General features: G+C 37.5%; 1 protein-coding gene across 2 annotated transcripts; it reads left to right on the forward strand.

Moving 5' to 3' along the window:
* Positions 1-402: 402 nt before the first annotated feature.
* asmt (acetylserotonin O-methyltransferase) lies at positions 403-21,820 on the forward strand. 2 transcript variants are annotated; one of them, XM_023950846.1, is made up of 8 exons: positions 405-632; positions 1,600-1,774; positions 2,132-2,261; positions 2,623-2,691; positions 8,019-8,137; positions 15,323-15,463; positions 19,226-19,348; positions 21,523-21,820. In XM_023950846.1, the coding sequence occupies exons 1-8, from the start codon at positions 543-545 to the stop codon at positions 21,744-21,746; spliced, it is 1,071 nt and encodes a 356-aa protein (XP_023806614.1). In that variant the 5' UTR covers positions 405-542; the 3' UTR covers positions 21,747-21,820. The 2 variants fall into 2 exon arrangements, with proteins under 2 accessions (XP_023806615.1, XP_023806614.1); XM_023950847.1 differs by lacking the exon at positions 15,323-15,463 and having other exon boundaries at positions 403-632.
* Positions 21,821-24,480: the final 2,660 nt, after the last annotated feature.

Below are 24,480 nucleotides of genomic sequence, written 5' to 3' on the forward strand. Positions count from 1 at the left end.
GCTTTTTTTAGTGTTTTTTTTTTTATAACCTCAAAACGGGTCATTTGTAGTTTGTTACCACTAAACTTCATTTTGTGCATATGTGTCATGACATTCATGTGAGATCAAATGTATTTATGTAAAACATGGGGACATTTTTTTTCTGCATAAGTAATCACAGACCCAAGTAAATCGTACATGGTGAACTTTTTCTTTTGTTGGGGAAAACAAACGGCGAACAAGAGGAGGCACTAATTGGGAAAGCTTGGTGAAAAGCAGTGGGTTCAGGGATAATAAACAAGGCCGCAGTGTTTTTATAGAGTTGTTTCTTTGTCAGACTGAGTCCATGCTCTAATCTGGGTTATCTGGTTGTAATCAGCTTAGCCCACTGCAACTCTCACTGTTATTGCTGCTGGGTGGGCTTTGATTTAGGCTCAGTCTGGTTTTCTCAGCACTGCCAGTCACACTGAGGGCTGCTGCACTGACTTCTCTTCAGCAACAATTTGGAGAAACAAAACCTACTGTTTTTTTGTTTTTAATTTTAGTGGATTTTTGGCCCATCTATGGCATCACATTCCACTCAAGGGGCTCCTGCTGCAGACCTGTACCCCAAAAAAATCCTGGAGTACATGGAAGGCTTTTTGATCTCAAAGGTAAAGTTTCTGTGGCATTTGCTCACTCCAGTGTTCTCTGTTTAGTTCATGATATGGCACTGATGGAAAGACAGTAACATTTATTGCTAAGATTAATCAGTTCACTGCCAACCCTTGGAAAAAAAAATAATACATCTGAAGTTTGCTTCATTGGGTATATTGAGTGTAAATAAAGAGGCACTTAGTCCAGTTTCTTACTGACCAAAACCCAGCGAGAACTATTAAGTCTCGCCTCAACGTTCAGAAAAATACACTTTATTTATCTTTTTGTGAGCATTATGCTATTCTATTATAAAATGTAGGTTTTAAATATTTGCAGTAATTGAATTTCACGGGTTACCTTTCCTCTACAAATAACTTCTTTACTTTTGACAGGAGCACACACCAGTTCCTTTTAAAATAAAATCTATCCTACAGTTTAAATTTTGATCTGACATACTTTCATCTGTGTAAGTAGATGTATAGGATAAATAAAACTAAAGGAGTGGTTTTGCTTAGCGTGCTTATTCATGTGAACCTAAAACCTAAACCTACTGGTTGGGTTTTTTGCAGTAAAGCAGGAAGCAAACTATATATATATTTATTTTTTTGCCGGAGTAACAAGATGAGGCATCCTAATCTGTAGCGTCAATATTGTACCTGTATATAAGAGTTTTTCCTCCCTATAGTTTGTATTTATTTTATGGTGCTGCTACTACAACTGAAGTTCTCTACAGGGATTAATAAAGTTGATCTTAATCTTAATCTTAGTATTATTTTATCAAAAATAATTTTGTCTCTCTTGACAGTTTGGTAAAAAAATTACCTTTTCACAAACACTTCAAGTTATGTGTCAAATAAAAAAAAAGAGGAATAAACCAAAAGAGAATATGTGTTTACTAAGACTTATTAAAACTACAGAACTACACAGACAATTTTATTCATCAATCTGTACTTTCCTTGTCTTGATCTTCCCTGTCTGACCCAGACGGTGTTTACCTCCTGTGAACTGGGTGTGTTTGATGTGCTGTTGAAAGCAGAGCAACCCCTGTCTGCAGAGGAGATCAGTCAGGCAGTGGGGGCCAGTCTGGATGGCACTCAGAGGCTGCTGGCTGCCTGTGCTGGTCTACAGCTGCTCATCGTCCACCACGACAAAGGACAAGGTCAGAACACACAGATGCACTCGCACACACTGACACAACAGACTTTCCCCCCTTTTAATTAGCTTGATCTGTTAAAGGAGATCAAAAGTTACAACCATTTTATAGAGATGTGCAGAATATTATAAAAAGTTAAGGGGAAGATTGAAAAAAAGCGTCATGTTTACCATATTATCTTAATTTATATGTGGATTTTTAATCTTGGCCACCACAGACTTAGGAGATGTGGAGATGTGTGGCAGTGAGGTCAGGTCACATCTGGCCTGTGACCTGACCTCCCACTCACAGATGGCCAAACTGTGCACTGGCATCTCCACATTTATTCACTCTCCTCTACTTGTCTTCCTCCACCTGTTCCAGTGTTATACAGCAATACAGAGGAGGCCAGAGTCTTCCTCACACGCTCCAGTCCTCTGTCCCTCTGCCAGTCCATTCAGTACAGCTCGCGAACCATTTACCTCTGCTGGCACTACCTCACGGATGCTGTCAGGTCAGTTCCAAATTTCCCCTGTTTTTTTGTGTTTTTCTGTGCTTTCATGATTTGACAAAGTTACACAAAAAATAAGATCTTGGAAAGATATTTGCAGCAGCAACTAGCGGTTTCTTAAAAGGAATTTTTCAAAAGTGAAGTTAGCCACAAGAGGGCAGTGTTGAGCTGAAGGATGAGTTGCCTCAGTCTGCAGTCCTGCATGAATTCACATTTCCTTCAGACAGTTGGGTTTACCTCTATTAAAGCTGGGTCAACCTATCTCTAAGAAGTACATTAAAAATGTACAAGAATTAAAGAATTGTTTAAATTTACAAATACCTTAAATAATTCTTTTTAAAAATTGTTTCTTTTTTTAATTCAGGGAGGGGAAAAACCAGTATGAAAAAGCTTTCGGAGTCAGCTCCAAAGACCTGTTTCAAGCTATGTACAGGTAAATATTTGTCCTTATGCTTAACTGATGAAACAAATGTGTTTACTCATTCAAAAATTCTGTTTCTATCTTAACACTGTCTCCATTTCCCTCCTTGAAAAAAAAAAAAGTAAAGTCACGTCGTTTATTAGAAGGCACCAGCTTTAAGCTGGAGAGACAGAAGGCAAGAGGGAGGGAACATGGGCAGTGATCTGAACAAGCCCGGGGCTTAGAGAAATACACACAGTAAATCTACTATTGTCCTTGAGGTCTGGTGTGTTTAAAGTATCTAGTGCCCACAGTTTTAACGCTTCACTGACCTGCTGGTCAGCAGTTTTTCTAAGCCATCACACACTTGAAAATTCACACTTTTTGATCGGGCTGCCTGAAGGTCTGTGCTGCAGAACACCCTTGGGCCCAAAGGACGAGATTCCCTCCAAATTAAAGCACAGGGATTAATTGCAGAAAGCGTGACTCCACATCTTCAGCTGTATTTGCAAAAGCTTTGCTCTTACATGGAAAGGGATCGACAAAGGTGTACCGGTAAATTTAAAGGTCTGTTTCTCGATATCCAAGATATCTGCGGAGAAATGGAAACAAAACATTTATGAATCAGACTGTATTAGTCAAAGTAAATCTAAGCGGCCAAAATAAAGAAGGGTTGAATTTAATATGTTTACTGGCATACTTTTTGCTCATTCCAAGCTGGTGGTGGGATTTGAGATCTTGTTTTTGGTTCTTAGTAATGAAATGTGTTCCTGTTGCTGCTTGTTTAGCCTTTTAAATTTGTTGGTGTACTTCCTGTATTTGCATTTCTTGCATTTATTCCTTTGCAAACTATTCAAACGGCGCTGATGACTTAAAAAAAAAAAGCCTCATCATTTACCATGCAAAGGTTTAAAATGGGCTCAATGCATCCATTAATCTGGTAAACTAATAGAAATACCCTTTAGTGCAGATGAGTTTTCAATTCACTCCTGATGTATTGAAAATTAAATTGCTTCGAAAAAACAATGACCGCACCTGTGCACAATTGACTTAATGCGGGGAAGAAATTGTTGCTTCCTGCTGAATTCCCCTGTGAATACTGAGGATAAATTAGAAGGGAAAACAACCGCTCAAGTCACTCAGAGCATTTTCAAAGCGCTGCAGCAGGAGTAGGAGGATTTAAAGCTGACTGCATGAGTCAGACTCCCCTTTACTCATTGCCATTTAACCAGTCATGTACTGCACCTGAATAATTTACAGCCAAGTCTCTTCTGAACGCCAGACTCTGAAAGTCAGGAAAGTAGGATAGAGGCTGGAAAGAAATAACATAGGCTTTTCTTTAAGCCATATGACACTTAGAGGAGACAAACCAATCTGATAAAAATAAATGATTGGCTCATATATTTCCTTTAATTATATATACCTTTTATTACTAATTTTGCACAAGTGGAACTCAAAATCAAAATTTAGATAAATTTAGTAAACAAAAGTTTTTTCATTAAAAATATAACTTTTTTGTGTAATTTTGTTTTTCTTAGTTAGCTATCGACTATTGTTTGTCAAAATCTGAGCGAGCCAAAAGAGTGGAAGTTGGTGTTCAAGGTCGTCTCAGTAATAGGTTGTCTTGTTTAAATGTTAGGGCTTCAAATACAGAGATACAACAATGCTCTCATGGAAAAAGGAACATGGTTTGGCTGTAGTTAAATAAATAAAAAAAATTAAGACAGAGAAATGAAGGAGATTCCTCTCACACTCAAGTTTTTGGTTTATTTTGAAAGGGATGGATAGTTCTGAAGTTAACCTGCAGCATAGTACATTTACAAACAGCCCACATTTAAATGAAAGAAATGACAATAAAATAATGGTAACACTTTATATTAAGATTCCTTGACAAGCTTTGTTAATGCATTAACAAGCAATTATAATAGAATCTTTCTGTTTGCTAATACTATATTCTTATTAGCTACGATGCTAGCGTCATCCGACACCGTTCCCTATGTTGTTGTTTTTTTTTAATTTGTCTGAATTAAACTATTATATTTCTTTTACAGAAATATTTTTGCATGTTTAGTCTGTTTTAATGTTATAAAGTTCTTTTTACAAGCTTTATGCTTTGTGGTAGTTTGTGGTGAAAGTATTACTCACTTTAGATGAGGTACTGCAAAACATTTAATAAACTGTTAACAAAGTTAATTAATACATTTGTTAAGCTTATAAGCAGTTTAGTAATATGGACTTTGAAGACAATGGTCTGACTTTAGATGTTAATAAATCTTAATAACATTTTTAGGTATTTGCAAGACATCTATAATGCTAATAATTATCTTACTAGCATCTTACACATTAATAAAGCCTATTAATTTGTTAAGTTAGTTAATAAAACGTATAAAGCTTATTAACATTTAGGCTTGTGTGATACGTCTATAATGCTAATAAATGTGTTAGTAGAACCCCTAACAATAATAATAATTATTAAATTGTTAACAAAGGTTGTTAATAAATCTTATTAAGCTTATTAACACTGACACATTTGTTAGGCATCTATAATGCCAATAAATGTATCATCAGCATCTTAAAAACATCCTAATAATAATGCTTGTAAATGTGTTAACTAAGTAATTTAATTAACCTTATTCACTTATTGTACTAATAAATGTCTTGCCAACACCCTAAAAATTCTAATAAAATGCTTGTTAATGCGGTAACAAAGCTTGTAAAGGAATCTTATTATAAAGTGTTACCAAAATTATTTAGAAGAAGCTATTTCTTGGCATGTTTATTACCTATTTTAGCAAAAATTACACATCTACACTCAACATAGAGATTACTTAAGCAATTTGCATTCAGTCTAGTCTTTTCCACAAAGCAGAACAGTGATTTCATCCCCACCATTGTGGGACCGTCTTGAAGGGCCCTTAACTTGAGTGTTCCTTGTTATATTTTGGCTCTGTCAGATTTGCTTCAAGAGGAGCTGCAGGACTCGCATGAGGATTCCTGCTCGAATGTTACCACTCTCCAGTACCTGACAGTTTTTTTAGAGGCAAAAACGGACACCAATCTTGTCGTCTGAGGAGGGGGGGCAGCACTGGATAGTCCTGCCATGTGCATCCTTACTAAGAAATGATGATGATGCATTGTTGGTGGGCAGGAGAAAGATCAGTCAAAAATGGTGGACTTTGTTTTATAGAAAAAAATCTAGAAACAGTGATGTCAAAAAAGGAAATAGCCCTTGTAGGGGAAGGGTGAGTTGTAACTCATCTTAGCAAGAAAAACTCGTTGGCTTCTTTGTCAAAAAGGTGTTCTAATTCAGAAGTTTGGGGTTTGCGATTTCCAAAAATCTTTTTCTCCTCCCTGTCACTGTCTCAAAACTTATAGCCCCACCTGAGGCTACAGGTGAGCACAGTGTGCAAGGGAGAAGTCGTGGTACAAGTAGTCTCTCATTGATAAAAATATGAAATACAAACAATCTATTTCATGATATATGTTTTAAATGGATAAATGTGACATAATTACAAACTAAAAATTAAACTAAATCTGGCTCTAACAGAAAATTATTGTGGAATTAAGAAGAACATGGAACAGTGCAGCGGTGCATAGTGGTGCAGTGGTTACCCCTCCTGCCTCACAATGACAAGGCCCTGCTTCAAATCCTGGCTTGGACCTTGCATGATCTCCCCATGCGTGTGTGGTTTTTCTAACCCTGGCTTCCTGCCACAGTCCAAAAAAATGCATCCTCTAAGTTGTCTTTATAGGTGTGATTGTGAGTCTATGGTCCTGCAACAGACTGGCAACCTGTTCAGGGTGTACCCTGCCTTTCCCCAACAGTTGCTGGGATAGGCTCCAGCAACCCTGTGACAGATCAGAAGATGGATGGATGGACAATACACTATTTCATCATCCTACAGGAAGAGGTCCATAGATGTCTGGATGTTCTTTTACGAGGATATTTACAGGAACAAATATAGTACAATCTTTGAAAAAGTATAGCAACATACTAAAGTTTAAGGATTTTCAGTGCTTGCAGCAAGATTTGTTGTCATTGCATATCTTTGCGTTGTTTTTTTTTATATATATAAACCAGGAGAAAACCCAGCATATGAAAGAAATTGAACATACTGATAAAGTAGAGTAGGGCAATAATGAAGATGGAGCTCCAATCGCTTACTAGAGGCTACTGTACGAGTAAAAACTATTCAAGGATTTTTCAAGGTAACTTCTGTTTCATTCAGATCTTTTACATAAAGGATTGTTACATGAGGTCATTCTTGTCCAAAGCAATGATGACATTCCCAAGGACATTTGTACAAAGCTAGCTGCTATTATCATATATTTATTTTTGTGCTGCAGGAGTTTAATATCCCTTTGGAGATCATTATCTTTGAGTTTCATTGAACGGACAGCGGAAAAAAAAGCAGTGCACATCTTTCATTTCTGTTCACTTCTTGTTTTGTTTTCTCCTTTTTTTTGACCATCTCATACAAAACAAATACAGCCGTTTATTAAAAAAACAAAAACATTTCAATTGAACTAATACATCCTGAGCGCAGTCAGAGCTGCAGGCACAACCCCATTCATTATTTGAAAATGTTTTGTCATAATTTTGCTGCACTGCTGATTAGCAGAACAGTTGAAAGGCTGTGACAGTTTGTAAGTATAATACAGTAAATGCAGAGACAGAACCCTGTAGTAAGAGGGCTAATGTGACATGTGGTCAGAGGGCAGATGGATTTAGACATTATAATGATGTTTGCAGGAACAGGGATAGCCAACTTAAGCACCTTTTCCCCTCTATGATCTGGGATGGGAGCAAAAAGGAACAAATTTGTTGTTGTCAAAGGGAGTTAGATTTTTATTTTTTGCCCATGGTGCTTCATATTAAAGATGACAGTCTGCTGTTGAGCCTCACAGTCATTTGAAAATTTGTATAACATCCAATGCAGTCAAACTCTGAGGACAAACAACAATGAGTCACTTTTGAAGTTCTTTCAGACATCTTAGTGCTCTTAGAGGTTGGTTTGAGCATCTGATGCATTCAGCTGCAATAAAGTCTGAAGAAAGCTCCACAGAATGGAGGACATGTGTTCGTACGTGACGAGTCTTCGTGCTGATGCTGCTCGATGAGCGGGAGACTCCTCAGAGCAGCAGCCGTCACCACAGGCTCTTCTGTTCTGCCGCGCCCTGTCTGTCACGCACAAGCACACAAGGGTGTCACCACAGGGAGAAACTTTTTACAGGATGACTTTGGTGATGTGCGTCTCTTTTAGCATGTGATGCATATTTTTGCTTGGAGGTAGCAAGACATCACTTGAAGCTGAGTCGTAAAAATAGCTTGTTTTCTTTGTTGCGTGTGTTTTTTGTAGGTCTGATGAGGAACTGGTGAAGTTCATGCACTTGATGAACTCCATCTGGAACATCTGTGGGAAAAATGTGATCACAGCTTTTGACCTTTCCCCTTTTAAGGTCATCTGTGACCTTGGAGGTAAGTTTTGGACTGGTTAGCAAATATTAAAGTCCCATAATAATGTGAGCTCACAATCAAGTTTTTCCTAATATTCTTCAACCTGCCTCCATCTTTTGAGCCAAAAACTCACCAAAACGTATGTATATGAATGTATATTTTAATGTGAGTTACCAACATAATAACAATTCGGAGGTTTGTTTGACCTGTGACCTTGGTAAAGGGCCAACAGTTAAAAAAAAATAACAGTGAAGTCACCAAGTGAGCTTGTTTTAAATGTGGGTGGGGTTTGTAAAAATATATTGTTTGCAAAGATAATTCTGAGCAGAGTCCGCCATTTTGTGTAAATGGTGCGTGAAGAGAGGATTGTTTTAGCTGAGGCTTTTGCTGTGCCAACCCGTAAAGACAGCAGCTGAAAGGCAAAGAAAAATACATAAATGTAAACATTCAACCTAACTTAACTATTATAACTCCTCTGTTTCCAACTGGAGAATAATAGTGGGTCACACTATAAACACACTGGATTGACATTTGGTAAATGGTTTCACATAAATAATGTTTAAGTGCACATTGCAGAAAACCTTTCAAGACTACTAATATGGATGGCATGACATTTGTATGTATTGTAATGATTTCCATTGATTTTTTTTACCCTTACCTTAATTCAATTGTGACACCCTGTTTTGTTTCATAGACTAGCAGAAACATGGTCTCTGAGTAAAATGTGGAAAGTTGAAACACGCTACTGCTCTAAGACAAATAAGCCCTTTTTCTTTTGATTCTCGAGAGACACTTTGTTCACTGCTGTCTGTGTGAGCTGCTTTGTCAAGTTACATTTATTTATGAACCGTCCTTGAAGAGCACTCCCTAAAGCACTCTTCTAAGATTCCTTACAAAGTGCTGAAAGCTGAGAAAATGTTGCGCAGTGATAAGAATATGACACAGAAAAGACAATGTGGGAGGCCACATCCTTGCAATAATGAGTGAAATAGAGTCAGATCAGAATATAGCCCATAGCTTTTCTCTGTTAGAAATTGTACTGCATTTTTTTATGAATTTTGAATTTTAGGTAATGTAAAAAAAAATCACAGACTTTTTAGAGACTTATTGGAGATTTTCTGCTCATCTGCTACCTGGTCCCCAATTTACTGCTGCAAATAAAATATTTTTTTTAACAGATTTTCCAAAAATGTTGTTCGTTCACCTGCTTTCTCTTTTCTCAATGCTGCTTGTTTGTCTCTCAACTACTTTTTCAGTAATTTTTGTGTTTAAATTTTCCTGTCCTGTTGGGACCTGTCTACAGACAAGATGGCGCCCTAACATCATTAGCCAGAAGCGGAAATTTTCAGAATTGTAGAATCTATATCAAAACTCTTTAATGTGATAAATCTATTATAGTATCCAGTTCAAAATCCAGTTTTATTGTGCAAGATGGTACAGGAAACAGTGATCATTTGATTCCTTTCAAAACTGAGATCAACAAAAGTGTTTAGATTAGTAAAACTGCTACGCCATTTACACCGGGGCTTTAAAACGTCTTGCAGTCAAGTCCTCTTTGTCCTGTCCTGTCAGACCCCAACTGATTATCCCAGATGGCGGTGATTACTGAGTCTTGTTCTTTTGGAAGTTTTTTCCTAAATCTTGCTACGTACACATCTGGTATGTGATCCTCATTTAAGAGCACGGTTTCTATAACACTGTTTCAGCTTGCAGTCTTCACACTGGACTGTTGCAACCTGATATTTGTGCATGTACAGTTGGAAGAGGTTTGGTGTGAAATGTTAAGGCGGTGCAAACCTCGCAAATCTCGCTCCAGGCTTGTTCTTTCACAGCTCTATTCCACTATATGTAAGACTTGGTGTCATGTCATTTCGGCTGGGCACAAACCACAGTTATTAACGTCTCCTTCATGATCAAATCTCAAATGCTTGGTACTTCTGTGACTTAGGACGCCATCCAAACGTCACTTCCAAATCCGAGTCCCTGATTGATCAACTGATTTAACTTTTAACATGTGTAATGCGGCCGCGCATTTTGTACGTAGAGCCATAAAAACCTGCATAATGATGCATGAATGTGAGAGTTTCGAACACAGAAGCCCAAAACACGCATTAGTGCGCGTTTACACAGACTTTTCAAAGGAAGTAGTTGCTTGATCACGTGTTGCAGATGGCCGGTGTGAAGGTAGCATTAAAGGAAATTTTTGTCGCAGTAATCTGTCAATCACTTATATGGAACATCAAAATAAAAGTACGATAATCTGATATTACCCATATTGTCCAGAGCGATTTGGATTATAACTTTTTAAATATGTTGCTTTTTGTGTAACCTTTTGAGACAACCTCAGTTGTCAGCTGGCCCTTTATAATAAACTGAAATGATTTGAATATTAACCTTGCAAAAAGCAATAAAAATGTATAAATTGCTCTGTTCTTACCTCATTCTCACAGGTTAGCTTCCTTAAATTTGTACCACCTTAGCAAACCACACAGAGGAGCTGTGGAGCCTCTAAAGCCACATGCTGCCTGTCTTCTTACCCTTTCCCACCTCTTTCTAACTGTTTCTCTATTGGATTTTATGTTAATGCTTTTGCATGAGCAACATCACCCAACAGTTAGCATGTGAACAGCAGGAGCCCTGGAAGGCGTGACAGCAGTGTCACACGCAGACCTCGTCTCTCACACAGCATCTGTTGTTTTGTGCACACCTGCTGCTCAAAACCCTTTCTCTTTGTCTGACCGGCTCCCTGCCAACTGCCTGATTAGTGTCCAATGTATACAAGACATAAGTCGCTATCGATCCATCACTGTCAGATTAGGTTTTCAGACAAGGTCCTTAAGCATGGACGAGATTGAGAAACATGAGCAGAGTTTAATGGAATTACTGCAAGTGGCAGTGGTTGTTAAATGTCCTCCAAAACTGTGAATTAAATGTTTTAGAGCAAAAAAAAAAGGGGTTAAGAATTCAAAAGCAAATTTAAAACGTAATTCACGAAAGCAACATTTTGAAGCACTGTAGCAATTTTTAAAATCCCAAAGTGAAAAAACTCAAACACTGACTAAAAATAGCAGTGATAGAAGCCTTGTGAGATACACAAATCTCCGATAAAAGGCTTTTATTAACAGAGGCAGCCAAGTTAGCTTGGGGTCCTAAACAGTCTGTTGTGTATTTGGTTTTGTTCCTCCTCATTGCTCTTTGATTTTTCTCCTCTGCTGACCTCTGTTTGATGTGAGGGCACATGTGTCTGTTTGTGTGCGTAAAAAGGACAGCTTCGTGGTAATAAAACCTGATAAAGTAACAGGAGGTTTGATTGGAGGATAGCTTGGAGGAATGTCTGCCTTGAGTGCACACAAACCTACAAACACGTTGACCCAAGTCTGACAGGATTCGCAGGTTTATGAAATGAGTTCCTTTATTGTCGTCTTCAACCACTTTCGAGATGTCACAGCATATCTCTTTCATTCTGTTTTCCATCAGCTTTCTCTTTCAGTCTCTCTTGGAAATTCAATTTACTTTGGAATGAGTTCTTTCCAAGGACCAACATATTTATCCTCCAGAGTTACATCTTTGTTTCTGCCCTTCCATGTATGTGCATGTGTGTACATTTGTGTCTTACTTTTCTGACCATCTGGTGTTACTTGTGTTATATGAAGTAGAAGAACTGTAAAGAAAAGGTGTCCAAATTCTGTATGTTAGTTAACTTTTTCTATTGCCTTTTTAAAATGACTACAGATGTATTTAGACTGGAAAAATTTGAACCAGAGTTCGTTTACCCCGATAATCTGGAACAAATTTTCACACTATACCCAAGTGCACCCTGGTCAAGGATGAGGTACTGCTCTTAAACCCATCTTTGGAGGCGGTCTCGGTTCATTTCTAATCAGACAGAGCTTTGGTTCGCTCTAAGATTTCTCAGTCTAAATACAATCCGTCCTTGAAGCGGAAGAACTGAACCAAAAGGACCATCGTAGCTGGTCGTCAAAGTGTGTAAACAGATGAATGAAGGAACCGGTAAGACGCAGACAAATGTAAAGCAACGATTGTCATTTTATCAGACAGAAACAAGGATCCACTTTCTTCTGAAAGACCTCTCACATGCATTTTTTGTGTCTTGTAACGTGGCACGCGCCCAGCACTGCTGTGACATCACCCGAATTTTTCGAGTCTGAGACTAATGAAAATGTATAGAAGTAATGTGAAATTGTGTTTTACTTCACAAATGCAGCTGGGTCCATATTTTCTGTTGAGAACTTCAAGATAAATGCAGCATGGAGGCAGCAGTATGACACTGGTTTTGTTTTAAATTTCCTTTTGCCAGGTACATAAACAACACTGATGGCAACTTTAACCAATGATGTTCCCTGGTAGCCCCAAAGCTGCTAAATAGTTTTCACAACAGATCAAAAGTGCAAGCTTTTGACCAACCTGAACATCTGCAACATGTAGCGTGAAAACAAGAACAATATATTGAGTTACCACCTCCTCACATGCTTTAACACATACCCCTCACATTAAGGGTCTGTTTAATAAGGCCTTTGTCGAGAAGTGTAGTTGAGCTTATAGCTAATGTCGCTAACAAATTAAAGAACAATTGCTTCTTGAAGAATCATTGCTGCTTGTTTGTCCTCCGCCAAGATGTCTTTTAAAAAACAATCTTTTTAGATTTACATCACTCAATAAAAATAAACAGAAGAGGCTTTTTCAGCATAAAGAACCACTCAAAAGGTTATCACAAAACATTATTTCTTTAGTTTGTAATTAAGACATCTTATGCTAATCAAATAGTAATCAAACCATATAGTCAAAAATGTGGCATTAAAGGGGTTTTCAAGTCCGTTTTTCTTTTTCTCATGCGAATGATTCCGCCTCATAGCACCACTCCAGTTGACAAATCCCAAAACAGCTTCCATTACCCAGTTAAAGAACTATAATACTTGATACTTCCAAGTTAGCTTTAAAATCAGGAGCAGAATGTAAAAAAATTCTTGAATCAAATCATTACACCTACAGTTATAGATTTAAGCATTGTCAGTTTGACAAGCTTTAAAAACAATGCAACAAACTGTAATGCAGCATGTCAAGTTATGTGAATGAAAGGTGTTTACAATTGTGCTTTTTAATATTAGATTTATTGAGGCAACAATGATAAAAGGTACATTTAATTACAATGTTGTTAGGGGTTTTGTGTTATAATAAAATACAACATGTCACGGTGTATCAGGATGACCCAAATGCAGGACTAGACTCCAAGGCTGAGGGAAGAACCAGAGTTCTTTCAACAACAGAAAACACCAAACCAGGTGGGGAAAAACTCCACAAACATAACCGGACTCGAAAACAGCATGACTCCAGAAAGGAACCTGGGGGGATGTTTAAACTACCCTGACTTTAACCCTGAACTCTCACTAAAGTCCGCCTGAGCTTGCTTACTGTATGTCGGTTCCAAAAGACGGGATATCAGTTAGCGTAATTACGCTCGACTTGGCAACCCTGGGTTAATGCATGTGCACAGCAAGTACATAAAGACATTCTCAATGGATCCCCGATTTCCGGAGTCACCATGGAAACACGTGGAGAAAAAAAGAGAGCGCTATACTTCAGTGAGACGGAGTCTGAGATTTTAATGACGCCGTATGAAGATTATAGGCTCATCAAAAAAGTAATACGGCTGCATCATCAGCAAATAGAGATTCTGCTTAGAGAAAAAGAATGGAAAAAGTAAACAGACGAGTTTCTATCTCATTTCTATGATGCATATATATATAAAAATATAACTTATGCAACTTAAATGAATTAATTCAATTGGTAACAAGTGACTTCTGTCTATCCAACTCAATAGTTGTTTGTACAACTCAAATTTACATGTTTATCTAACTAAATGTCATATTACTCCAATTCAATTAAATGTTTTTCCATCTTAATTTATTGTACTTGTTGAACTCTCATATGTCTAAGTTTGAGGCCTTTTATTATAGATTTCTAATATGAAGCATGTATTCATTTATCTTGACCCTGACTTTAAGTTCAGTTCCTGCAAATGGAATTAGCACTGGTGGTGCTAAATAAACTCATCATCCTCTCCCTTCCTCTCGCTCATGGTGCAGCAGGAATTAAACAAAGTAGGACAAAATAACTCAAAACACTGTAAAACAGCTAAACAACAAAACACATTTGGTCAAAAACTCCCACTTAAACCCAAATTCGTCCAGACAGGTAAAGGGAATGGTATCCCACATTTCCTTGTGCTGCCAATCTAACAGCGGCACCAAAGTAACACCTACTTAATTGAATTAATTTGAATGAAAGTAAAATATCTGTCTGATAATTACGTGTTATTTTTAAGTTGACTGAACTCAAAAAAATGATTTATCTTAACTGAAGCAAATAATTCAGTTAGATCACTGTAAAAACAGTTTATCTTTCCAACATCCAGACGTGGTCTTATCACCCTCTCACGGTATTAAGTATTATCTGAGTATTTTTATCCACCAAATCATCTTCAAATGGACAGGCCATGCTGCTTTACCTCCCTGAAACAAACTAGCCTTAAACTAAACCCGCTCCAAACCACGTTATGTTCAGAGCATGAGTTGCTATGGCAACTTGACATACCCTCACGCATACCTCCATTTTTGGAACCGAAATCTGAGGTTATCCACTTCCTTAGCCTCAAACTTACCGTGGTAACTCACATCACCTGCTTTCTGGAATACCCCCCAGGCCAAAAAGACTGAACTAAAGCAAAACTCAAACAGAGCTCAAACAAATTAACCAAAAGTGCAGGCAGCCATGCTGGAAGCATGGCTTAAAACCTGGATAACTTTAAAAGTATTCAAGTTTTAATGTTCACAAGCAAAAATCGATTTTTAGCAGCTCTGGCCAGTCAAAGTCAACTGTTGATTTTTCCCTGGATTAAAATCTTCAGTGGGATTCTGAGACAGCCAAATCTGCATAAAGCCTCCCGCTGCTCAAAATTCAGATCAATTCCTTCTGCTTTATTGGGATTAATGTCAGATTTAACCAAATTCCAAGAGCTGCCACATTCAGCTGAATGCAAATCATACTAATAAATACTGGGTTTTTACCTGGAAGCATTTGTTCTGCTCTTGTGAGTGTTTGTTTATTTGCTGAGCGCAAAAGTGCACAAGTTAATGAAGGTTATGTATTCAGTGTACCTTGACTAAAAGCAAATCTCCTTCTCTCCAGGCTGCAGTGGAGCATTAGCCAAACAATGCACGGCAGTCTACCCAGAATGCACAGTGACGATCTTTGACCTTCCCAAGGTGGTGCGCATGTCGCAGGAACACTTTGTTAGTGTAGCAGACCAGAGGATCAGCTTCCATGAGGGTAACAGCTCTACAATTTGGGCGGAATAACTTGGCTATAATTATAGTATAAGGCCTGTTTCAATGCAACCTGTAAAACATGCATGGAGATAAAACTTCAAATTTGGCTTGATATTCTGATATTTATCTTATTTCAACAATATTTCTTGGCAAATTCCAAGTTCACGTTCAAGTTCAAGTTTATGTAGCTATGTTTGGACACAGTTTAAAAGAGTTTTTTGTGTTGTCTGTGAAACAAAAATAAAACATCCACAAGCTAGGTCCAGGAGAGTGGTGACATTTGCAACTTTCTCTTTAATAGGAATAATATAAATAAATAAACTATCTGTAATTAAGATGGATTTTGACAATTTTTTAGTCAATGTCCCATCAGTGGACAGTCATTGGTGTACTTTATATCTATTGAATTTAGATTAACTTATAAGCATTCTTACACAAACTGGCCAGAAAAATTTTTCATTCCTTTCATTCCTTTTTTTAGGGATATTCAAGTTTTTATTTGGATCATAACGTTTTAGGAAAACTGGATTATTTATTTACTTCTCAACTTTAAACATTTTCATTTTAACTAAGGGACATTTTGAACAAGAAAGAAATAAAAAAAATATTTGTTCATCTATTGTGCTGTAAAAATACAGTAGTCACAGGTGTACACTGAAGGTGACTGCTTGTGCAAAAAGAAGTGACACATGCAACCACCATATATGCAGACAACTAAAGGCAAATCCCCAAAATTCCCACAGTAAGAATCTAAATCCACATAAAATGAAGGAAGAAGTCTACAGCAGTTCCACTGATCTCTGGATGAGGTTGTAGCTCTGACAAGGACACAGCAGGAATATTGACATCATTTGAAAATGCGGCACAGAGGGTCAAGAAGAAGGGGTCGGCGGTCTTGCCAACAACAGATGGAGGATTTGTTACCCTCGATACTTGACTCCTGACCGATGACCGGACTTAATCTGTCAGCAAAACCAAGAAAGTCCTCCATACTGTAACACATAGAAGCATCTCAGCAGGGACAGGTGATCTACTTCCAGTTCACTGACTCCCTCTGATGCAAAGTTCCAAAATGTGAAATTTTCACTTTTAAAAACATTTGCAGTGGGGCAAAAAAGTATTTAGACTGCCACCAATTGTGCAAGTTCTCCAACTTAAAAAGATGAGAGAGGCCTATAAATTTTCATCATAGGTAAACTTCAACTATGAGAGACAAAATGAGGAAAGAAAAATCCAGAAAATCACATTGTCTGATTTTTAAAGGAATTTTTTGTAAATTATGGTGGAAAATATATATTTGGTCAATTACAAACGTTCAACTTAATACTTTGTTATATATCCGTTGTTGTAAATGACAGCAGTCAAACATTTTCTGTAAGTCTTCACAATTTTTTCACAAACTGTTGCTGGTATTTTGGCCCATTCCTCCATGCAGATCTCCTCTAGAGCAGTGATGTTTTGAGGCTTTGACTGGACCTCACAGACTTTCAACTTCCTCCAAAGATTTTCTATGGAATTGAGATCTGGGGACTGACTAGGCTGCTCCAGGACCTTGAAATGCTTCTTATGAGGCCACTCCTTCAACACCGAACAGTGTGTTTGGAATTGTTGTCATACTGAAAGACCCAGCCACATTTCATCTTCAATGCCCTTGCTGGTGGAAGGAGGTTTTCTCTCAAAATCTGACGATACATGGCCCCATTCATTCTTTCTTTTACATGGATCAGTCGTCCTGGTCCCTTTACTCAAAAACAAACCCAAAGCATGATGTTTCCACCCCCATGCTTTACAGTAGGCATGGTGTTCTTTGGATGCAACTCAGCATTCTTTCTCCTCCAAACAGGACAAGTAGAGTCCTACCAAAAACTTTTTTTTTGTTTCACCTGACCATAGGACAAACTCTACCAAACCTCTTCTGGATCATCCAAATGCTCTCTAGCAAACATTAGATGAGCCTGCACATGTACTGGCTTTAGTGGGTCGACACGTCTGACGCTGCAGGGTTTAAGTCCCTGGCGGTGTAGTGTGTTACTGATGGTAGCCTTTTTTTACTTTGGTCCCAGCTCTCTGCAGGTCATTCACTTAGTCCCCCCGTGTGATTCTGGGATTTTTGCTCACTGTTCTTGTGATCATTTTGACCATACAGAGTGAGATCTTGTGGGGAGCCCCAGATGGAGGGAGATTATCAGTGGTCTTGTATGTCTAATAATTGCTCCTACCGTTGATTTTTTCACACCAAGCTGCTTACCTATTGCAGATTCAGTCTTCCCAGTCTGGTGCAGGTCAACAATTTTGTTTCAGGTGTCCTTAGACAGCTCTTTGGTCTTGGCCATAGTGAAGTTTGGAGTGTGACTGTTTTTAGGTTGTGGACAGGTGTCTTTCATATAGATAATCAGTTCAAACAGGTGTCATTAATACAGGTATAGAGTGGAGAATAGAGGATTCCCGTAGTGAAGAACTTACAGGCCTGTGAGAGCTTGTTTGTAGGTGACCTAATACTTATTTTGCAACATAATTTGCAATTCATTTCTTTATAAATCAGACAATGTGATTTTCTGGATTTTTCTAATTTTGTCTCTCATAGTTGAGGTATACCTAAGATGAAAATTACAGGCTTCTCTTATCTATTTGAGAGCTTGCCCAATTGGTGGCAGACCAAATAATTATTTTTGCCACACTGTAAATTTAAAAATAGTCAGCTATTTAAACAAATACGGAAACACAATTGAATGGTATTACTTATTATTTGTTTTTTGAAAATTGAAAACTAATCAAAAATAACGTGAGAAACCAACAGATGTTTATCTAATCACAGTTAGGAATAGCTGAAATGATAGAAATTGCTTTTTTGAATAAAAAGGCATTCAGGGGCTGAAGCATAAATGGATGTAATTTCCAAAATTGAAATCATCAAACCTTCCCTTTTTCTGAGGAAAATGTTGTTTTTGCACAGAATTTTAGAAGTCCCAAAATAGATGTCAATTGTGTACAAAATTGGAACAGTTTTGTTAAAATTTGCTGTAAATAAATATAAGTAGCTGAAATGTCCTTTAATTTGTTTTAGGATACAATATTACCGTTTTTTTAATAACACTTTGGATGCTGTCAACCTTACACTCAGCCTCCCACTGAGATGCAACAGTTTGGCTCAAATCATTGTGAACAAAACTGTCAATTTGATCCTAACACTTCCTTTGTTGTGTTGCCTCGACTCCACAGCAGCTAATGTGGGAAAAAGGTTCACAGCATCTTGAGAAAATCTGCAGCTGGTGTCGATTCCTGCCCTCCTGCTGTTCACATCTTGCCACGATTGGAATTTTTAAGCCTGTCGATTTATGCGTAGAATTTTGTTTCAGCAAAGTGACCGATTGGTGGACATCATCCACCAGAAAGTAAAATCTCTAAAAGAATGCATTTTTCATACAGCAATTTGACTGCATCTATATATTGGGCCTCACATACAGTATGACTGTATTAACACAAATAAAACACTGCCAATGAAATATCATTAATTAGGTCTTGTGCTCTTGCAATCATTAAATTACAACAGACATCCATCTTTAGTCAACTGGCATAAACCATTAATTAGGTCATATCCTATTACTTAAGGGCTTGTCAACAGAATTATTAATTACATGCAGTAATTACAGCAAATAGAAGCTTCCTAAGCGACTAAAGCACTCTAACAGGAGACAAACAACCACAGAAATGTGAATTCATTTAGCATCCTTGTCCTAAATATATATGTTTTTCTTTCTTTAAGGGGACTTCTTTAAGGACTCTCTGCCTGTGGCTGACCTCTATATTCTTGCCAGAATCCTCCATGACTGGACAGATGAACGCTGCATAAAGCTACTCCAGAGAATCTATGAAGCCTGTAAACCAGGTCTGTGAGCGTGCGTGTGAGTCTTTTGAGTGTGAAAGGGATAAGCACTGTTTTTTTCCTGCCTGGAATGAGACGGCAGATTGTATCCCGTGATGCAGCTGATCCCAGAAAAATCTGTCCTTCTGGATTTGATGAAAGTCAGATGCAGTCACAGATACAATCAGGAAGCTGCAGAGAAAGAGACAACAAAAGAGAATGCCTACTTTTCCTGGGCAGCTTGCTGCATTTAACGTAGGTACATTAAAGGCTTTTTAACAGATTCATTCAAGTATCACAGCATTTATCAAAAAGGTTTGAACAAAATAACTGAGAAACGGAGCTTAAATGAAACTTAGCCCAAATGGCTGGCATCAAAACTCTGTTATTATTATTTCAGAACTCTGTTCTGAAATAATTCTTGACATTATTCTGCCCAACTAAAAGCTGTGAGCATGGCACATGCTCAGTGGGTATTTCTTACTTTTTTGTAGTTGTAGGCTTCATCACTTTTTTACCAACTTGACAAAAGAGTCAACCAAACAGATAAACTGAGACATCTGCAACCCCCGATTTCATCTTTGGCAGAAAGATGCACACTCCCGCAGTAAACCTGCTTGCTGCAGATGAGACGTGCCAGAGGGCAGTGTATCTTCCTGTCACTGATGAGATGAAAAGATTGCAAAGGTCTGATATACGCACAGCGTCGCAAAGATACGATGGGTGACCAGATGGATGGCATCGTGAAAGGCAAAGCAACACCAACCTTCAAGTTACTTTCCTGTAAACGATCCTTGGAAAGACCAAGTTACAGGATTCTTTTGTTTCATACAAGTTAGACATTTTAATTTAGTTAATGCAGTTTATGAATAGTCCATGAAATGTGAAAAATCCGAAATGTACCATTAGTTTTTTTTTTTTTTCTCAATTTACTAAAAGAACATATTTGTCATAAATTTTATGACAAATATGTATAATAAAGTATTTATAATGGCACAAGAAAATCTTCCTTGATTCTCCTGTTAATTCACTTTTATGCACCATAGATATACATATCATACTAAATGGCAATAAAGCCTTTTTTTATGTTGATAAGAAATAGTTCATTGGTGTAACTATTATAATAACCTTTTGCTGATAATAATACAATAACCCTGACAGCAATGAGGTGTGAAATGTTAAAGGTAAAGTTGTTTATTTGAATTATAAATCCCTTCCAAATGCAACTGTGTATTTATAATTCAAAAAAACTGATTTCAAGGTACTAAAAAAAGAAATTAGAGATCTGAATCCTTTTAGTTGGTTTTGTTTAATATTCAAACCAACTAGTGTTGCATTTTTACATGTATGGTAAGCACAGAATTCGTGCTGTCATGATCATAAATAAAGGAAATCTTTCCAATTTCTGTAAAGAATTACTTTGAATTTTGTCATGCTGAATTTGTTCATCCTGTCTTCAGTTTGCAGCTAACATGTTATCTAATGTTATCTTTTCTTTTCTAGGAGAATTTATCATGTTAGTTAACATGAATCAATTGAAAAGTATGTTCCTAACTGTTGCACTAATTGAAGGTGATTACGATTAAATAGTTGACGTTACAGACTCATTCTAATAAAAGTTGTGATTTTTGGTGTTCTTAGAGCATTTTTCTTACTATGGAGGACATATATAAAGAAAATTGAGCTGAATATTGCATTTCTGAGTTTTTCATTATCGAAATTGTAAATCAGGAGCAGGAAAAAAAAAACGGCAGGCCACTAGGTCCCTGCTCTGCTCCATTCCGATGCATCCACTTGCAGAAAAAAATAGATCAGTGTGCGTCTTCTGTTGCTGTACGGCTGGATAGCTGTGATATTGCTCGCCATCTTTGTTGCACCGGTAATGTTAGTTTGGGGTTGTGAGGGGTTGTAAGCTAGTGGGACAGAGTGTAAACAAAGGAGAGATGGGAAGTCATGGCAGGCTTACTCCCCGCAATGGTCCCGACCACAATTCAGAGGCCAATTTCTGATTGACTCCTGCCACTCCACAGAAATTATATCTTATTTTGCCTAAAATTGGCATAATCATAAATACAAGATGACTGGGAACGCTTTTACAATAGATTAAAAGATGATCGGAATGGGACCTTTAAAAAAATTTGCTCCAACACTAAATGGAAAAGTTTTACTTGCTGGCTAACTTCCTGCTTTTGTTGCAGGAGGCGCTGTGCTGCTAGTGGAGGCGCTGCTAAATGAGGACGGATCTGGCCCTCTGACAGTACAACTCTACTCCCTGAACATGCTAGTGCAGACAGAGGGCAGAGAGAGAACAGATGCTCAGTATGCTGCCTTGCTGACCACTGCAGGCTTCACCAACATCCAGCACTGCCTCACGGGGAAGATCTATGATGCCGTTATGGGCTACAAAAGACATGAAATATAGAGGGATGTGCACTGCAGTGTAAAATGTACCAGGTTTCTGACTTTTTTCTCAATAAACAAAACAAACTGCATACATATCAGCTCTAAATGGAATCTATAACAATGTATCAGATCTCTATGGTTTCTTTGGTCTTCATTTTACAGGTAAATTTTATACAGAAATATTTCAAAATAAAACATCAATAGCCCACTAAATACCCTTGCATGTAGCTTTTTTAACATCTCACTACAGCGAAAGCTGGCACATCCTTAGTAAAACCTCATGTTTGGAAAAAAAATCAACATTTTTTAATTGTAAAAGCTTGAGCGATTTTTGCTGTACCTCTAACCCTATTTAGTATTGCTCATGACAAGCAGTCGTGCCAACAGGAGTCTTCTTTAAATATGAGAGCATCTGACAGAGCTTTCAGAAGCTAATGCCCAAATTCAAACCTCAAATCCCCAGCAAGATGACGAAGGGAGGCTTAAAACTATATGCTTTTTGACTGTCAACAAAAATGAAGAAAATCCAGTAAAGTAAAATGGAAGAGCCGCTGGTGCGGTGGAAACATTGGAAATATGCTGCATAATGTTTTCCCCCAAACACAGCTACAGTCAAGGTTTCACAGCTTCTAAAAATAGGTTTTTCAAAATGCAGAAAATTTTCTTATTGGCAACTTGAATTGATTACAAAACTTTAAAGATCCACTCCAATTAAAATGGTATTTTAGGTGTTCTTAACATGTTCTTTGAGCTTTCTTCTCATAATAGAGGATATATATAATGAAAATTAAGATTTCAAATGATATTTCTGAGTATTTTTCTATACAAATCAATGTGAAACAGGAGCAGGCGAAAATATGCAGTTTGAAAAAGCTTGTAGCAGTGACTTACAAACTACTATTGGAAGGCCACAAGCTCCCTGCTTGATTAAAAACCTTTTTTTATTCAAATAAATAAAAATATAATTTAAAGTTGTCTGTATTTTGTTTTAAGGTTTGATTTCACAACCAAGCCAAACTGTGCATAATCCACATTGCATTTCAGATCTTTTTAGATTCATACAGACACTCAAGGACAGCAGGAGTGCATTCAAAGATTAGTAATAAGCAGTTCAAGTTTAATGAGGATTTATTTGAAGATTAATCACTTTCCCTCTGAATATTCAGGTGCTGAGCAGCAATATGTTCCAGTTTACAATCACAGAGATGAAACTGTGTTTAGATCACTACATACTATTGACTAGGACTGATTCCATAACTGAATTCTGAAAACCAGTAGGCTAAACTAAGACTAGATAAGCTAGTTGGCAATGTTTATTTTGATACATGGCTTCACAATTCACGGGTGACTTAAAATTCAACATGAGCTAGTCAGAAACTATCTGAAGCTCATGAAGCAGTAGTTTGTAGCCATTTGCCTCTCTAAGAAGATTATAGCTGGATTGGAAATAGGTCTGTGTCAAATTTACACCTTCATCATCATGTCTCAGTGCCCATTATTCTGTCACTCTCCATTAGTAAGATCCCAGAGGATCCCTGAGGACTGGACTCTGTCCCAGCTGCAGTTGGGCGAGATTTAAAGTACACAAGGTTAATGCAGGCAGACAGACAGAGAGACAGACAGAGAGACAGACAGACAGACAGACAGACAGACAGACAGACAGACAGACAGACAGACAGGCAGGCAGGCAGGCAGGCAGACAGACAGACAGACAGACGTGCACAATCACATTTACACCTCTTTAATATAACCAACCACAAAAGTCTTATAAGATCCGGGCAAATATGCAGTCCACTACATATTTAAACTTGGACAGGTTTAATACCTTAACCTTGGTGTGAAATGACAGCTATTCACTACACCCACTGTGTGGCTAATGATACATCACGGAAAGCTGCATATATTAGCAATAATTTTTGCACCCTAACCTGTTCGAAATCCAGACTGCCAGGTGTGATTAAGAGCAATGCTGGGGATAAGATTAAACTGCAAAGGTCAAACTCCATCTGATAGAATTCTGAGCTGCTACTTTCACAGCTTTCTTACATATAATCTTTTCTCATTAATCAATCCTAAGCCCTTCTGTCTGTACCACACACTAATTTCTGGATCTCATTGCCTTGCAAAGCTTTCTCAATGCTGTCTTATTTGTAGTGATGGATGTGAGTCAATTCATCCTCTCCACAATAGAGGCGACCATCTTTAATGTCACCCTCCTCTTCCTCTTTGCATCCGTTGTGTTCAAAATATGCACGCCAATCTTTTTCTGCATGGATTTTAGTCTGTAGTTGTGCTGTTGTGACACAGTTAGACAGAAAAATGTATTGAGCTGCTCTGCTTATCAATAGAAACTAGACATTTGACAGAAGATTTACCGTAATTCTTTTACAAGTAGAAGGGAATCGATTTCTTTTCAATTACAGTGCTTCTAATTAGAGCAAAAAAGTTTAAGAAATAGTAAGAGACTAGTATATTCTTAAATCTCCAAACAGACAGGATTTATTTCCAGCTATGAAAAAAATCAGATATGTTTTGCTTTCATTTAGAGGTTAAATTAAGGTAATTTTGGAACCAAAGTGGTTTGATGCATATTTACATCAATGAGCATCAGAAGGTCAAATATGTCTTTATTTGGATGAGGCATTTCCATTTTGTGCAACTCTGAAGACCTACAGTACTTTCTTGCATTAGTTATTGTTGTTGTTGTTTTTTTAATTGTGAGTTATTAAAACTGATTAGAAATAATAAAAGTA

Source organism: Oryzias latipes, chromosome 21, assembly GCF_002234675.1.
Source record: "Oryzias latipes chromosome 21, ASM223467v1".
NCBI lineage: Eukaryota > Metazoa > Chordata > Actinopteri > Beloniformes > Adrianichthyidae > Oryzias > Oryzias latipes.

What these genes read in the sequence shown, in the direction of transcription:
- asmt (XM_023950846.1), top strand. Translation starts at nt 543, where the DNA reads ATGGCATCACATTCCACTCAAGGGGCTCCTGCTGCAGACCTGTACCCC. An exon ending in CCACCACGACAAAGGACAAG is followed by an intron (nt 1,775 to 2,131) that starts GTCAGAACACAC and finishes CACCTGTTCCAG; the next exon opens with TGTTATACAGCAATACAGAG. An exon ending in CTGTTTCAAGCTATGTACAG is followed by an intron (nt 2,692 to 8,018) that starts GTAAATATTTGT and finishes TGTTTTTTGTAG; the next exon opens with GTCTGATGAGGAACTGGTGA.